Source organism: Monodon monoceros, unplaced genomic scaffold (genome assembly GCF_005190385.1).
Source record: "Monodon monoceros isolate NGI ecotype Baffin Bay Population unplaced genomic scaffold, NGI_Narwhal_1 Super_Scaffold_13, whole genome shotgun sequence".
Classification (NCBI taxonomy): Eukaryota; Metazoa; Chordata; class Mammalia; order Artiodactyla; family Monodontidae; genus Monodon; species Monodon monoceros.
The window spans coordinates 29,928,862-29,940,902 of NW_021703769.1; the positions used below are offsets into that span (position 1 = coordinate 29,928,862).

The window sequence follows — 12,041 nt, forward strand, 5'->3', positions numbered from 1 at the left end:
TCCACTGAGCAGGCAGCTGACACCAAGGCCAGCTTTATTTGGGTGAGGATTTGCCCCAGATAAAGGAAAATATCTGTGCAGATGCCTGAGAAAGAGGGAGAAGTAGAGGGAGGGGAGAGAGTGAGCCCTGGGCACAGTTATGCTGAGACTTGCCTGTACCACCCTGAGGGCTCAAGTGGTCTGGTTTTATGAGGAGGAAGGCAGCTGGATGCTCAGAGAGCACTCACTTACCCCAGGTTACACAACAGATACAAGCAGAGCAGGTATTACAGCTGCCCAGGACTCTCCCACTCACCTCCTACCTCTGGCCCAGAGAGCCAAGGTGGTGGGGCTAGGCTGCCTGGCTTCTGCTCTGAGAGTCCTCTTACCACTCTGTCCATCTGGATCAGGCCACATGGGGAGGAGAAAGTAATGGGTGCTGAGCGTCTAACACCGCCCAGACTGTGCCAGGTGCTGAGAGCTGCAGCCACATCTGCCCCGCTCATAACCCATCAGAGTCATAGCTGCTGTCAGTCTGCTCCAGACACTTTTACCTAGTGTCTTCTACGCACACCAGGTCAGTATTCAGCTCATTTTGCAGGAGAAACAGAAGAAAGAGGAAGGCAAGGAACCCTGGTCAAGTGAGGATGAAACTCTTCCCTGAGAGAAGGCCCTGGTGCTGACATCTACCTTGAGGGAGGTGCGGGCCTGGGTCCGGTAGAGGGGGCGCCAGGGTTCGCCTCTTCATTTCGGGTCAGGCCAAGACCTCCCTGCCCCTAGGAATTTCCGGGGATGGGGCAGAGGTGCTGCAACTCCCTGTTACACCAGGAAAAGAAGCTATAACTTTATTCCTGGATGCTCATAAAGAGGAGTGGATCAGTCAAGGAAGTGGTTTAAAATACTGGGCTGCCAGCCAGTTTTAAAGGTTGTTTTACTTGGGCCAAGGTGGGGCAGTAATTCCCACCTCTGGCTAGGAGCCTGGGAGCAGCCACGTGCAGCCGACTCACAAAGAGCTGTGCAGGGCAGGGCCCAAGTAAGGAGCCTGTGCCAGGCCTGGCAGAGTCAGGAGGCATCACTGGGCACTGGGCATTATCGGATTTGCTCACCAGATAACTTGCAATGACAATTTAAAAGTTTTCTTTTTAAATTGGGGAAAGATTGACATTTCCTCAAAGGTACACATCTTAAGCATAAAGCACAGATGTGAGGAGGTACCACACGGCTCAAGATGTCGACATTTCTAGCATCCCAGGAGGCTCCCTCCTGCTCCTTCCTAGTTACCCACACTCTGTGGTCACCGCTAGTTTGACCTCTATCATGGTAGATTAGTTTTGCCTGTTCTTGAGCTTCATAGATATGAAATCATACTCTTTTGTGTCTGGCTTTTTTCACCCAGCATAATGATTTTGAGATTCATCATGTTTCTTTTAGCAAGAGTTATTCTTGTTCATTGCTGTGTAGTATTCCATTATATGGATATATTCTTTTTTTTTTAATTGTGGGATATTCCTTTTTACTTAGAAGATTTGCAAATAATTTTTAAAAGGCAATAGTCAATGTTGGGAAATATTTTTTTGGACTTTTTTTTAACATCTTTATTGGAGTATAACTGCTTTACAATGGTGTGTTAGTTTCTGCTTTATAACAAAGTAAATCAGCTATATGGATATATTCTTAAATTGAATTATTCATTCTACTTTTTTCTTCTGGCCTTTATTTATTTATTTTTGCCATGCCATATGTCTTCCAGGATCTTAGTTCCCCGATCAGGGATTGAACCCACTTTCCCGGCAGTGAAAGTGCCAAGTCCTAACCATTGGACCACCAGGGAATTCCCTGGCCTTTAAATCTTTTAAAAATTAAGGTAAAATTCACCCTCTTGTGTATACAGTTCTGTGAGTTTTGACGAATGCACAGTTTGGTAACTGCCACCACGATTAAGATATAGAACATTTTCATTTTGCCCTCAATTAATAATTTGGGACTATTTCAAATTGTGGTGGAACTATACCAGGAGTGGAATTGCTGGCTTGTAGCATGTGTGTTTTCCACATAGTTCTCCAAGGTTGCTATACCAACTTACCTTCCTACCAGCAGTGTCTGAGAGTTCTGTTGCTCCATATTTTCATTAAGATTGGTAAATTTTAATTTCTCTCTCAACCAGAAAATATGGTTATTTATAGCAAAAAGCTCTGTTAACTGTCAAGTGCTGAACCTACATGCTGTGATGTGGCAGTAGCAGGAGTTCCAGCCTGTTTTCTGATTATCCTATGTTGAAATACTGATCTTAGTCTTAATTGTCTCTCAAGTCAGATTCTGAAAAAAGTTAAAGTGACTCTTTGGAGTTAACTGACTGTAGATCACTGGCTTGAGTCTTCCAGTGACAATAGCTCACAACCACCTAGAAAACATGATTTTTAAAAAGTCTTTATCCCTGGAATTGAACACACAGGCACCCTACTTTCCAGAAGCAATAAAACTGTTGGTGGTACAGAAAGGAAGGATGTTTAGACAAGGAGGTCTATAGCCATGTGGAATCTGGAAACAATCAGGAGAGGGAAGTTGAGCAATGATGGAGAAGTTGCTGTTCTACAGCCTTAAAATTCATGCCTTGAGAGAATGTTGGATGACATGAAGTTATTCAGCCTATTGTTCAAAGTAGACAGTTGGTTATGGGACAGAAGCTAAGAAGCATTCCCACCCAACCCACATGAGAACGTGGGTGCCAAGCAGTGCTGCTAGAATTGCTTCCTCCCCACCCAGTCCATACCAGCACACATACCCCCTGGGAGGGGTGGTGACTGAAGCTGCCAGGCTCTGAGTCAGCTGGGCCTGGGGCAGCCGGAGGGGAAAGGGTCTCACGTGGCTGGGCCAGAGCTGCCTCGTGGGGCCTCCTGGCTCTCAGCCCTGCAGGAAGAGCAGCCGTTTGAAAGGACGAATCACACACTGCCTAGTCCTTCTGGAGCCCAGCCAAGACATGGGGCCTGGGGCTCCCTGAGGGGAGGGCTCAGGGCAGGGGCCTCCTGAGCTGGGATTGGGAATACCAGGGAAGGAGATCATCCAACCAGGGTGGGAAGGGAGCTCCCAAGGTTGGATTATAGCGGGTAAGCAGGGCTGGGATTATGGCCTCTGGGAGCTGAGGGTGTGGGCCAATAGTCTCTGTGGTGACCCTGAAGGGATGGGGGAGAAGGGGACACACAAGGGAGGGGATGAAACAGGCTGAAATTTATGGACATGCACACCTCACTCAGTACATGTGTAATATCAGGAAAGTTACTTGATCTCACTGCCTCATCTGCAAAATGCGGATAGTAAAGCCCCTCCTTCAAAGGCTTGTGGATTGGATCAAATGAGTTGGTGTATGTAAAGCACTAAGAATAGGGCCTGCCTACATCAAGTGCCACACAAGCGTCTGCCATGGCTGTTATAATTTAGAGCCAATGTGGGGATTACAAGACCAGACAGGTAAAAAGAATAAGCCTAAAAACAATTAAAAGAAAGGGGCCGGGCTTCCCTGGAGGCGCAGTGATTGAGAGTCCGCCTGCCGATGCAGGGGACACGTGTTCGTGCCCCAGTCTGGGAAGATCCCTCATTCCGCGGAGCGGCTGGGCCCGTGAGCCATGGCCGCTGAGCCTGCGCGTCCGGAGCCTGTGCTCCGCAACGGGAGGCGCCACAACAGTGAGAGGCCCGCGCACCAAAAAAAAAAAAAAAAGAAAGGGGCTAACCTGAGGGTTTGGCCCCTTTCTGCCCATAGACATGCCCCTGGGTGATGGGTTACAAGGGAAAAGCCCAGCTGCTCTGTGTAGGAGACTGGTGTCCTACTGCACCAAAGTAGCAGTTAGGAGACTGTGGATGGGGGTTGGTGCAGGCAGAGGAGGAGGAGGCCGTCTGGTGACCCACATACGGCAAGCCATCTCTGAGATGGCCCAGGGAGGTGGAGGGTGATGGAAGATAAGGCTTGCCCTACTTTGGTCTCCTTAATTCTAGGGCAACCATAGCCACTCGAGCTCAGCCCACCTGGACTCTCAGTAAAGCAGATCCCCTCTTCCTCTTAGTTTCCTCCTCTACAATTTGAGAAATGGCTAAACATTCTTATCAGACATTCAAAAAATCCATTGCCTGGGGCTGGCAGAATCCATCTAATTGCCCTCCCCTTATCCAGAAGTAGGTGGTGACCCAGCTGGTCTGGCCTGAGGTCTCGGGGGTCTGTAAAGATCATCAATAAGCGTTTCCAGCTGTCAAAAACCAGTGTGGGGGGGACTTCCCTGGTGGCACAGTGGTTAAGAATTCACCTGCCAAAGCAGGGTACACGGGTTCGAGCCCTAGCCCAGGAAGATCCCACATGCCGTGGAGCAACTAAGCCCGTGCGCCACAACTACTGAGCCCATGTGCCACAATTACTGAAGCCTGTGCACTGCAACAAGAGAAGCCACCGCAATGAGAAGCCTGCGCGCTGCAACAAAGAGTAGCCCCCACTCACCGCAACTAGAAAAAGCCTGCACGCAGCAATGAAGACCCAACGCAGCCAAATAAATAAATTACAAAAACAAAACAAAACAAAACAAAAAACAATGGGGGGACTTCCCTGGTGGTGCAGTGGTTAAGAACCTGCCTGCCAAGGCAGGGGACATGGTTCGATCCCTGGTCTGGGAAGATCCCACATACAGAGGAGCAACTAAGCCCATGCGCCGCAGCTACTGAGCCTGCACTCTAGAGGCTGCGAGCCACAACTACTGAAGCCCGCGGGTCTAGGGCCCACGCTCCGCAACAAAAGAAGCCACTGCAATGAGAAGTCCCAGGTTGCCACAACTAGAGAAAGCCTGCATGCAGCAACAAAGACCCAATGCAGCCAAAAAAAGAAAAAAAACAATGGGGCTATCTTGGGGGATTGAGCTCCCCATCCCTGGAGGTGTGTTAAGCAGGACCTGAGGGTTGGTCCTGTTGTCTGGGAGAAGCAGCAGAGCTTCCCAAGCCAGGCTGCCCATCAGTGATTCAGGACCCTGCATGGCTTGGGTGAGTGGGAAATGGAAACTGCGGTCCAAATTGAGTCAGTATCAGACACCACATGCATCCTGATGGTGGGCATCAACAGGGATCGGAAGGGGCAAACACCAGGCTGCCTGCCACTGTGGGGCAGGCCTCACCCTGAAATGAGTAAAGAGCAATGGAGGGTGGGAGTATGAGGAAGGGGTCAATGTGAGGGGCTTCAGGCAACCCCCCCAACTCAGAGGGCCACTGAGAAGAGCAGAGCTGGGCAGTGGAGTGATGGGCACCTTTGCCCACAGCCAGAGGAGGGGGAGGGGAAATGACTTGAAGGTGTGGCTCCTCATCTCAGCTAGGCAGGTGGGCCAGGCCTCAAATCCAGCCAGCCTCTTATTTATTTATTTTTTTTGAAGTACAGTTGATTGTGTTAGTGTTGTTGTGTTAGTTTTTGGTGTACAGCAAAGTGATTCAGTCATATATAATATACATATTCTTTTTCATATTCTTTTCCAGTATGGTTTATTACAGGATACTGAATTGTAGTGCTTTATTTTTCTTCTTCTCTCCTGTCTCTATCACTCACACACACACACACACTCTAGCCACAAACCCACATCTTCATGCACTGTGTGCCTGGCCCCGCCACAATTTCTAGGGTAACTGCTATAAAAGGCTGGCAAACATGAACATGCACATACCAGGAAGCAGAAGTTCAGCCTGTCCATCGCCCTGCCTCTGAGCTGCTGCCATACCAGAAGGCCCCACCTGCTTTCCAGGACTGACCAAGGCCTCTCTGACACCTTCTCCTATCCTGCCTCTGCATTAATGCTTGTCAACATTTACTGATTTATTGAGTACCGACTACATGTCAGGCTCCACTCTGCCCACTTCACACGCTGCCTCACTTAACTCATTTGAGTTAGGCTGCACGTAACAGAAACCCCACACAGCGGTTTAACAAAATAAATACATTGCAATATGTGCTCCTCATTCAGCAAGAAGGCTCTGCAGCGTCTCGGGGGACCCAGGCTCCTTCCTGCCTCACTGTCCCCAGCAAATTACTTTGACCTTGGGGGCACAAGTTGGCTGAGGGCTGCCAAAAGTTGGGGGCAGCATCTGAGTCTGCCTCACTTATCTGGACACCACCTCCATCTCGGTCCCCCACTGACCTCCAGAAGCTCAGGCCAGCTTCTCACTGCTGTCTTCTCTGTGTATGTCACACTAGGCTGGCCTCCCCAGCAGCCTGGGACCTGGAGTAGACTCACTGCCTGAGGAGTGGACAGAGGCCAGAATACTGTGTTCCGGATGCCATTTGGCCCCCAGCAACCAGTGCCCTCTGCCAGCTCTTTGCTGTAATCAGGTGGCAGACATGAGTCCTGGCTGAGAGTGATAAAGACCAGGAACTGAGCCAACATCATCCCAGCCTTGTGGCTGAGGCCCAACTGTCTCTGGGCCTGCCCCTCCACTACAAATACATATATGTGTTGCACCTGTGGTCAGAATGCCCACACGCTCTGGCCAGCCCCAAGGCCACCTCCTCTAGCCTCCCTTCACTGCCCCCCTGCCCACGTCCTATGGCCAGAGAGGCCCAGACTGCACTCCAAGGTCCCTGCCTGAGCTGCCCTGCCCTTCTTTCTTCAGTCACCAAGAAGTGTGTTTGGGTTGGCTCCAGGCCTGCCTTGTGCGTGGACGTGGGGAATGAAACTAGGCACCACAGCCAGGGTGTACCCCATAGGAGACATCAGCACCATAGGCAGACCCTCACAACGGATATAAAGGGGACAGCTGAATGCTAATGGGCAGTCTAGCAGGAAGACTTCCCCTAGGTTTTGGTCTGAGCACCTTTTGAAGGGCTAATAAAGCGGAGGAAAGGTCAGGCCAGGCCGAGGAAACACCCAGTGTGGGGTTTTGAGGCACAGAACACATCTGGGGAGGTTGCAGCAGTTCACATGCCAAGAAGTAAAAGGATTATGTGGGGAGGTGGGGGGCCGGGGTGCCCAGGGCAGGCAATGAGGCCCACACAAGCCTTGCAGGGCCCCAAACACCTCTGGGCCAAGACTCTAACAGGGAAGCACCTGGCAATGGCCCTTTCAGGCTTAAGGTACAAGTCCTTTCCCTACACTTTTGATGCCCTCCCTCAAAGAGGGGACAAGGAAAGAGCTTGTTAGAGGTGGGAGTGTGAAAGGAAAAACTAATATGGGGCTTCACTGGAGCCCAGTAAAGTGACTGACCTGCCAGGATGCATAGCTGGTGACCAGAGTTTTAATCTTTCCATTCCAAACCGAGCCCTAGTCTTAACCCACCGCAAGAACCCACAACCCAGAAGCCCTCCCCGCCAACTACGTAAATATGCACGTTTCCCCACAAGCCTTCTTTCCCGGAGCTAAAGCCCAGCAACCTGAAATTTAACAGGCGCCCCCGTGATTCCCACGCATATCGGCCGGTTGGAGACCTCGGCCCTGCACCTTCAGACCCCGCCTCTTCCGGAAAGGCCACGCACCGGGTCGGGCGCCCCCTCGTGGCTTCCAGGGGAAGTGGCCTGGGGCTCGACTGGTCTAGGGCTTCGAGTGGAAACCCCGCGTACCCAGTCAGTGAGTGACCAGCGTGGGCCACGCCGTGAACCCGGAGCAAGGGGCTTTTGGTCCGACGGTGAAAGTCGCCTGAGCCCGAGGTCCAGGTGTCGGAAGGCCACCCACGCCTCGAATCCAGAGCACAGCTCGGGATGTGAGGCCCCGCCCCCCCCTGAGCGCGTCACTCTCGCGCGCGCACCCGCTACTGGCTTGCGCAACCGCCATATCTCCCCTTTAGCCGAGTGAAGTGGCTTGTTAGTAGAAGTCCGTGTGCACGGAAGAAAAGGTGAGTGTCTCGCCTCGAGGACAGCGGCCCGGGGTTGCAGGGCACACTCAGTCCAGGGTGCCCCCTCCTTAGGCTTGGCTAGCTGGGGCAAGCAACTACAGTCCCCCAGAGGCACAGCGCCACAGGGTTGCGCGAAGTAGTGACGTAAAATGTCTTGGCCGCTACCATTTCTCTGTGGGGGGGGGGGGGGGGACGCGGTGGCGAAGGCTGATGACGGCTCTGATTGCGGGTAGAGGGCCGCGGGAGGTCAGTCGAGGTCTCCGAGCTACGGGTTTCAAAGCGCTGTCGCGAACCTTCCTGTTTAACCAGTTTAAACTCACGATCTCTTTACCCTTAGCTACAGATATCTGCTTACCGTCTACCCGCTGCCTTTCACCCCCGGGGTGGTCACTGAGCCAAACACCATTATTATTACTATTTCTTGGTCTTTATTTTGGCGTGATCTCAAGCTTACGGAAAATTTCAAGACTGTTCTTATAGAGAACTCCTGTATACTTAATTTTCCAATTAAGTTAGTTGCAGATATGGTGCCCCTTTACCTCTATATTTATAGGTACTTCAGTGTGTATTTTCTAAAAACAAGGACATTCTCCTACATTCAAAATCAGGTAACATCGATCAAGGCTGTTATCTAACCTGTAATCTGCACTTAAATGCTTCCAGTTGTCCTAGTAATGCCCTATGTTGAAACTATCTTTTTCTCTGCCAGGGCTCCTATCTAGTATCGCAGGATGCATTCGACTGTCTTTTCTCTTTGGCCTCCTTCAGTCTGGAGCAGCTCCCCAGTGTTCCTTGACTCTGATGACTGACATTTTTCAAGATTCCTGGCTGGTTGTTTGTAGATTTGGCTTTAGGGTTGTCTAAGATATCTTAGCTGCTAGACTCTTATGGACAGAGTTGGTGCTGACCACATTCAGAGGCTGGGCGTGTGTCTTGGGTGACTGAGGAGGACCAGCGACCAGCCACACCAGCCTTCAGACACACTCCCAGGCCTAGCTAGGCCAGATCCTTTCTGTGGTTGCCTCCCCTCTGGGGTTTTGCACTCATCTCACTGAGGTCTCTGGCTTTCCTGTAGCATCCATCCCCGAGCCATGGTCCATGCCTTCCTCATCCACACCTTGCGGGCCACGAAGGCTGAGGAGGGCCTTTGCCGAGTGCTCTACTCCTGCTTCTTTGGTACCGAGAATTCACCCAATGACGCACAGCCACATGGTGCTGAGAGGGACAGGCTTCTCCGAAAGGAGCAGATTTTGGCCGTGGCCAGGTAACACAGTCCAGCCCATTGAATACACACTGATTATGATAGGTTTTCTGGGGGGCACAGAGAAACAGGAGGACTAAGAAGCAGAGAGAAAGTTTTAGAGTAGTGCTTTCAAAGAGTCTTCCACAGTTGTCACAAGTATTATATGAAAAAGGGTTAAAGACATAATAATGCTATTATCATCATCATTTATTATAGTTAGCATTTATGGTAATTTTTTTTGTAGTTAGCATTTATTGACCTGTATGTACTAAGCATTTTATGTTCTGAGCATTTCGTGTATATGAACTCATTTTATCTTTGGAACAGTCTTTTGAGGTAGGTACATTATCCCCACCTTACAGATGAGTAAACTGAGCTACAGAGAGTTAAAGACATTTAACCTGTCTAAGGTTATGCATCTAGAAAGTGAAAGAGTTGGGATTTGAGTGTAAGCAGTACAAATTAAATATGCTTTGCAGTGCAGGACTTTTCAGGGCCCTTAGTGTTCCTTTAAGCTTTATGAATCTCTAAGGAGGAGAGAGAATGTGGTTTATGGGAATCTGCGCCAAGAGCCTCCCAAAAGCCCAGGATCCACAGGGTACAGTTGGGAAACACTGTTCTAGATGGGATGGCTGACCTTGGACCTTCTCCTCCCAGACCCAGTCTGAACCAGCAGGTACGAGAATCTCCTGGCCCCTCTGTGTTTTGGGTGGGGGGATTAACACTCTGGGGCAACCCTGGGCCAGCCTCTTGTTTATCTCTTTGTTCTGCTGGGCTTCCTCCCCCTTATGTGGCACAGAAAACCAAACGTGTCTTTAAGAGCAGCCTGTACATGGCCCAGATTGGAAGGTGATTCATGAGAGATAAGAGAGTAATTTCAAAAGCTGGATGTCCAAGTGCAAGGTTTTTCTTTTTTATTTGGAGAGGGCTGCAGGATGGGGTGAGGGTGGAGAGGTTGGACAGCCTGGGTTGGACATAGCTTTTACTCCGCTTCTCATCTCTTGTTGAGATGTTGAGGAGGCCTCTGTGAAGCAGGTAGGGGCAGGATCTTCATCCCCTGGTACCTTTTCCCAGCCCAAGGAGCTGTGTTCAGAACCTGCCTTCTCTTGGCCACATGGAGTGAAATGGTTCAGGGCCTGGAGGCTGGAGCCTGGATTCCCATCTGGGCTTATGCTCCCTGCTCTGTGGCCCTGGGCAGGTCACTTCACTTAGTCTTTCTGGGGCTCAGTTTCTGCATCTAGTTATGGGGATAATGGCAGCTCCCAGCTCCAGGGGTGGTCCTGAGGGTGACAGGTCAGTGACCCACCTATTCTCTACAGGCAGGTGGAGTCCATGTGCCAGCTGCAGCTGCAGGCATGCGGCCGGCCTGCTGTGGACCTGCAGCCCCAGTCCTCAGATGACCCAGTGCACCTGCGTGAGTCCCCATGTGGGGCCTTCCGCCTGACGGCAGGGGACCCTTTCCAGGAGCCTCGGACAGTGGTGTGGCTAGGCGTGCTCTCATTAGGCTTCGCCCTGGTGCTGAATGCCCACGAGAACCTGCTGCTGGCAGAGGGCACGCTTCGACTGCTGGCCCGCCTTCTCCTTGAGCACCTCCGGCTGCTGGTCCCCACTGCCAGCCTCCTGCTGCGGGCTGACTACATCGAGGGCATCCTCACCCGCTTCCTGCCCCATGGTCAGCTGCTCTTCCTCAATGACCAGTTTGTCCAGGGTCTGGAGAAAGAATTCAGTGCTGCCTGGCCCCGCTGACCCCTCAATGGGATGGGACTCCCTAAGAGGGCAAGGAGGGAGGATGGGGATGGACGGATATACAGCCAGGTAAAATTTGGCATCTGCCTCCTTCCCAGCCTCCTCCCAGCTCTGGTATGCTGCCACACCCAGGACAAATGGATGGAACAAGCTGGCAGAAAAGGGGGCCGGGGAGAGGGTAGAGAGGAGGAATCACAGAGCTTCCTATGCCTGGAGTGACCTCGTGACTTATTCAGACTGCTGCAGCAGGCCAGCCCCGCTTGTCCTTGACCCCACTTTCTCCCATCCCTGCCAGCCAGCCCCAAACAGTCCACCAGCCACTAGTGCTGGGGCAGTAAGGAACGGCCGCTTGGAACTCAGCCCACTTTCTTCCAAACCCATAGTCATCGCAGTGCAAAAGCAGTCTCTGAGATTTCGAGGGTCAGGGAACTGGCTTCTGCCTTTGCACCTACTTAGGCGCCATCATCAAGGATTTTGTTGGCGAGGGCCTGCTCAGTGTCCAGCCCCACCACAGTTCACAAAGGTGTGAGTTGTTCAGCAGAGAGGCTCCATAGCTCATTTTGGCCCCAGCCCATGCCCACCGGCAGCCATGAGATAATCATGGGCTTACTTTGTCTGCAGGGAGAGAGGGTGGGGGTGGGTGAGAGAGGTCTGATGTTGTCCTTCTCAGTTTGAATTAAAAGCACTGAGTGTGTGATTTCATCCTCTGTTTCTGTGAGTTTGATTAATTCACGTCTTTTCCTGTGCCACTCTGAGCTGGGTGTCTGAGCCTTCGTGGTCAAGTATGTCCCCAAGAGACTTCTTGGGAGGTTCTCCACCTCTTGTCCCCCTCATCACTTCTGTCTCCTTAAATGCCTCCTTCGGATGGTAGCACTTGCTTCCTCTACCAAAATGTGGTGGGTTGGTGTGGATCCCTGAGAAGCAGAGCCTGAGACAAGGATTAGGTACAAGCAGTTTATGTTGGAGGTGATCCCAGAAAGCACTGGAAGGGGTGGCAGACCATACAGGTGTGTTATCAAGGGTAGGTAGGGAGCTAAGTGCACTAAGTGCCCCTGGGGGCCAGTACACAGCAGTCACCTCTGAATGACCTCACCTGAGGGGTGAAGGACTGTGGGTGTTTGTCTGGAACCCCCTTCCGTCTGATTGTGAGTTGGTCCCAAGGCAAATTCCCTGGCTCTTTCTGCCCCCACAAAAAGCCCTTGGGCCTGCCTGCACCATGGTCAGGCCCAAAAGG

General features: G+C 51.5%; 1 protein-coding gene across 1 annotated transcript; it reads left to right on the forward strand.

Annotated features, from left to right (window-relative positions):
• The first annotated feature begins 7,737 nt into the window (after positions 1-7,737).
• On the forward strand, positions 7,738-11,780 carry AP5S1 (adaptor related protein complex 5 subunit sigma 1). Its single transcript, XM_029222332.1, has 3 exons — positions 7,738-7,818; positions 8,894-9,082; positions 10,381-11,780. The coding sequence occupies exons 2-3, from the start codon at positions 8,910-8,912 to the stop codon at positions 10,805-10,807; spliced, it is 600 nt and encodes a 199-aa protein (XP_029078165.1). The 5' UTR covers positions 7,738-7,818; positions 8,894-8,909; the 3' UTR covers positions 10,808-11,780.
• The last annotated feature ends 261 nt before the right edge of the window (positions 11,781-12,041 follow it).